The sequence below is a fragment of the Lactuca serriola genome, chromosome 6 (genome assembly GCF_051521515.1).
Source record: "Lactuca serriola cultivar US96UC23 chromosome 6, Lser_US96UC23_V15, whole genome shotgun sequence".
NCBI lineage: Eukaryota > Viridiplantae > Streptophyta > Magnoliopsida > Asterales > Asteraceae > Lactuca > Lactuca serriola.
Window position 1 is genome coordinate 113,623,862 of NC_136413.1, and position 3,330 is coordinate 113,627,191.

A 3,330-nucleotide genomic window follows, 5' to 3' on the forward strand; every position below is an offset into this window, starting at 1 on the left:
ATCCACATCCAATCAATAGTGCCTCCAGTCAGACCCAACCCTGTTATCACATACACTCATCAGGTAATTAAAAAACCATTCCATTTCCTTTCCTCAATTTTGATTATGTTGTTGTTTGATTTGTTCAGCAATTCCTAGACTTATTACAGCTGTAGTAATCCGGATTTTATTATTTTATTTTGTCAATTGAACATTCAATTTGGGATTACAACTGATGAATATGTCACATACACATCTAGAATCTCGAATTGTTGAAGTCCTTGTATCAATTTCAAAATTCCTTTTACATATATGCTTTTCTTTTAGGTTACAACTGAAACCACAAACTTAATTTTGGTTCTGGGATATGAAGATTTTGTCATGTTCTTAGTAACATTTTCCTTCATATGACAAGCGACTCATATGGTGATTCACTATTTGGGATAAAGGTCTTACCACCAGGTATTCGATGAAATGCTTAAGTGAGTTGAGTTATTCTGTTTTCTTATCATCATTTTAATGTTGCTGTAATTTATGATTCTATAACAAAATTTCATATCGGATACACCAAACTGTAATGCATGTCCAATGAGAGGCAAATGTAGATACTTTGCTAGTGCTTTTTCAAGGTATAGGAATCTATTATCTATGTTTTTGTTTCTGTTTTTAATGGCTTTAATGGTAGATAATGAAGCACTTGATGACTAACAGCGCAAGGTATAGGAATCTATTATCTATGTTTTTAATGGCTTTAATGGTAGATAATGAAAGTGAAGGGCGTCGTAAGTCACTGAACCAATTATTAAAGAACCAACAACACCTGAGCCAATTATTGAATGGTGCAGTGCAAGGATTTCCCTACTCGGTCCAGAGGAAAAAAAAGACAGTGGGCTTCAAAGTGAAGTTGAAGTTGAGAGTAAAAGTGAAGGGTGTTTTGGGACGAAATGTGAACCAATTATTGAAGAACCAACAAAATCCGAGCCAGAAGTCACGGAACTATCACTAAGTGACATTTAGGAAAAATACTATGAAGATTTGGATGGAATCCCAACTATCAAACTGATCATGGAAATTTTGTAATAGTTAATTACAGTAGCTATATTATTTTTAAGAAACAGCATTGTACTTTGAGAAATTCATGATATATAGCATTGAACTTTCAAAATTTTGTAATTGTTAATTACAGTAGCTATATTTTTTTTATCCTTTTATGTTTTAATTGTAAGATATAAAATTTTGGTCTTTAAAGCAAATATTTGGAATTAGTTACAGTTTGGTCCCTAAACTTTAAATTTGCACAATATATACCAATTTGACAACAAATGCAAATCCATGAAAAAAAACTAAAACAAAATATTTATTTATGTCATGTACTAACAAAAAAAATCCATCAATTGAACCCTAACTAAGAACATTTTCAATTTAAGCTAAAAAAAAAATTAAGGACCAACTAATTTCATGAGACTTTTTAATGTAGAACCCGAAACTCCCGAACCACCATGCTATTTTGTATCCTTTCTATGCAACCTTTTAGATGTGGATGTTTCACTTTGATCGAAACTTTGAGATGTTGGATTTTTACATGTCTTTTCATGGTGTTTATACTCTCCACACCGCGGACACTTGTGTCTTCTTTTAGACTCATCCGATGATTTTATTCTATTTTTTTCTTGGTCGTCCAGGTGGGCCTTTGATAATCAGTGGATATATTTTCTCTCCATTTTTTGTGCCCATTGATCTTGTCTGGGCATCGGAGCAATCTGAAAAGCATATGCAGCTTTAAAGCTCTCTATAGTGAAATATGGATCAACATATTTGTCCTAGTTAGCGTCCCTTATATAAGCAATACAAGTTGTTGCATGTACACATGGTCGGCCCTGAACTTTCCACACTCAACAACTACATTTTCTTTCATCTAGGTTGACCTCCCAACGTGTTCCTGTGTACTTCACTTCAGCTTGATTCTCATAACTTCTAGTAACTTCATACTCACCCAAGTTCTACATGAATTATTTAACATGAATTAGATATATATGAATTATTGAAGTAAAAACTAAAATAAATATAATCATTCAACTGAATTATTTAACATGCTTACCTTAGCGATGTCATTGAGATGGTTTTTAGCAATAGGAACCAATGTGTCATTCCATGTATCCACCAAATTTCTTTTCTTATCAAACCGTTTCATAATCTTTCCCTAACTGCATCAAGGAGATCAAGCACGGGTTCATAGCACAATTTAGCAATCCAAGAATTAAACGTTTCTGAAATATTATTAGTGTTGTAATCACACTTGGAAGTAGTACAAAACTTGCTTCTACTCCATATTTTTTGTGTTTGGTATTTAGATATGCAATGACATCTTCATTTTTATCACTAATTTCCTTCAATAATCTGTCATGCCTGGTAGAACGGTATGTTTTGGCAGCAACCCATAGTTTTTTGTTAAAGAAGTCCCCACGAAAGTGTTTCTTGAAGTTGCTATATAAGTGCCTCATACATTCTCTATGCTCAACATTAGGATAAACATTCATCATGGCTACTTCTAACCCTTTTTTCATGTCCGATGAGATAACAAGACCATTTGGCGTTCCAATTGCTTTTTTCAGTGAATCAAGAAACCATGTCCATGATTGTGTGTTTTCTGATTCAAGCACACAATTTGCTATTGGAAAGATAGAATTGTTTCCGTCAATACCAGTTGCTGCGGCTAGTACACCATTGAACTTTCCTTTTAAATGACAAGGATCAAGACCAATATATGGACGACAACCAGTAACAAACCCTCTAGAACAAGCTGCTAAACAAATATAAAACCTTTTGAAAAGTTTTTTCCACCAACTATGTCAAAGTCAATTTCAACAATGCTTCCTTCGTTCCTTTGTAATAGTTCTTATTTAAATCCATCCATCTTCATGAAAGAGACTTCCCACTTACCATACATGTCGGTATAAGCTTGATCTTTCCCTCTAAAAACTTTTAGGTATGGCACATCAACATTGTAAGTTTTCATAATCCAATTCCTAAGCTCATATGGAGAGACCTCCACATCAGATTTCAACTTCTCAGTACTACATTAGCATCCTTGAGTGGATCGCTTATTGCCACACTTGTTGCTGCGAGTGCAAGAATGTACTTCTGCCATTTTCTTAACCTAAAAAAAGAAGGAAATAAACATAAATATATTTTTAATATGAACTATGCTAAATATAACTTAAGGTATACTAATGTGTGTGGAATGCACTAGTTTTAATCCTACTTTTTAATACAAATTAGACACACAAAAGTCAATGAACCTGTCGATTGGTGGTATAGTTTAGCAAGCAGGGTATCGAACACATGGAACAA

General features: G+C 33.5%; 1 protein-coding gene across 1 annotated transcript; it reads right to left on the bottom strand.

Moving 5' to 3' along the window:
- Positions 1-1,871: 1,871 nt before the first annotated feature.
- On the bottom strand, positions 1,872-2,995 carry LOC145060078 (uncharacterized). The gene is made up of 4 exons (XM_079007804.1): positions 2,920-2,995; positions 2,289-2,779; positions 2,078-2,179; positions 1,872-1,979 (listed from the first exon to the last, which is right to left on the bottom strand). The coding sequence occupies exons 1-4, from the start codon at positions 2,993-2,995 to the stop codon at positions 1,872-1,874; spliced, it is 777 nt and encodes a 258-aa protein (XP_078863930.1).
- Positions 2,996-3,330: the final 335 nt, after the last annotated feature.

What these genes read in the sequence shown, in the direction of transcription:
- LOC145060078 (XM_079007804.1), bottom strand. Translation starts at nt 2,995, where the DNA reads ATGAAAACTTACAATGTTGATGTGCCATACCTAAAAGTTTTTAGAGGG. An exon ending in AGCTTATACCGACATGTATG is followed by an intron (nt 2,780 to 2,919) that starts GTAAGTGGGAAG and finishes TTTGTTTAGCAG; the next exon opens with CTTGTTCTAGAGGGTTTGTT. An exon ending in ATGGAGTAGAAGCAAGTTTT is followed by an intron (nt 2,180 to 2,288) that starts GTACTACTTCCA and finishes TGATGCAGTTAG; the next exon opens with GGAAAGATTATGAAACGGTT.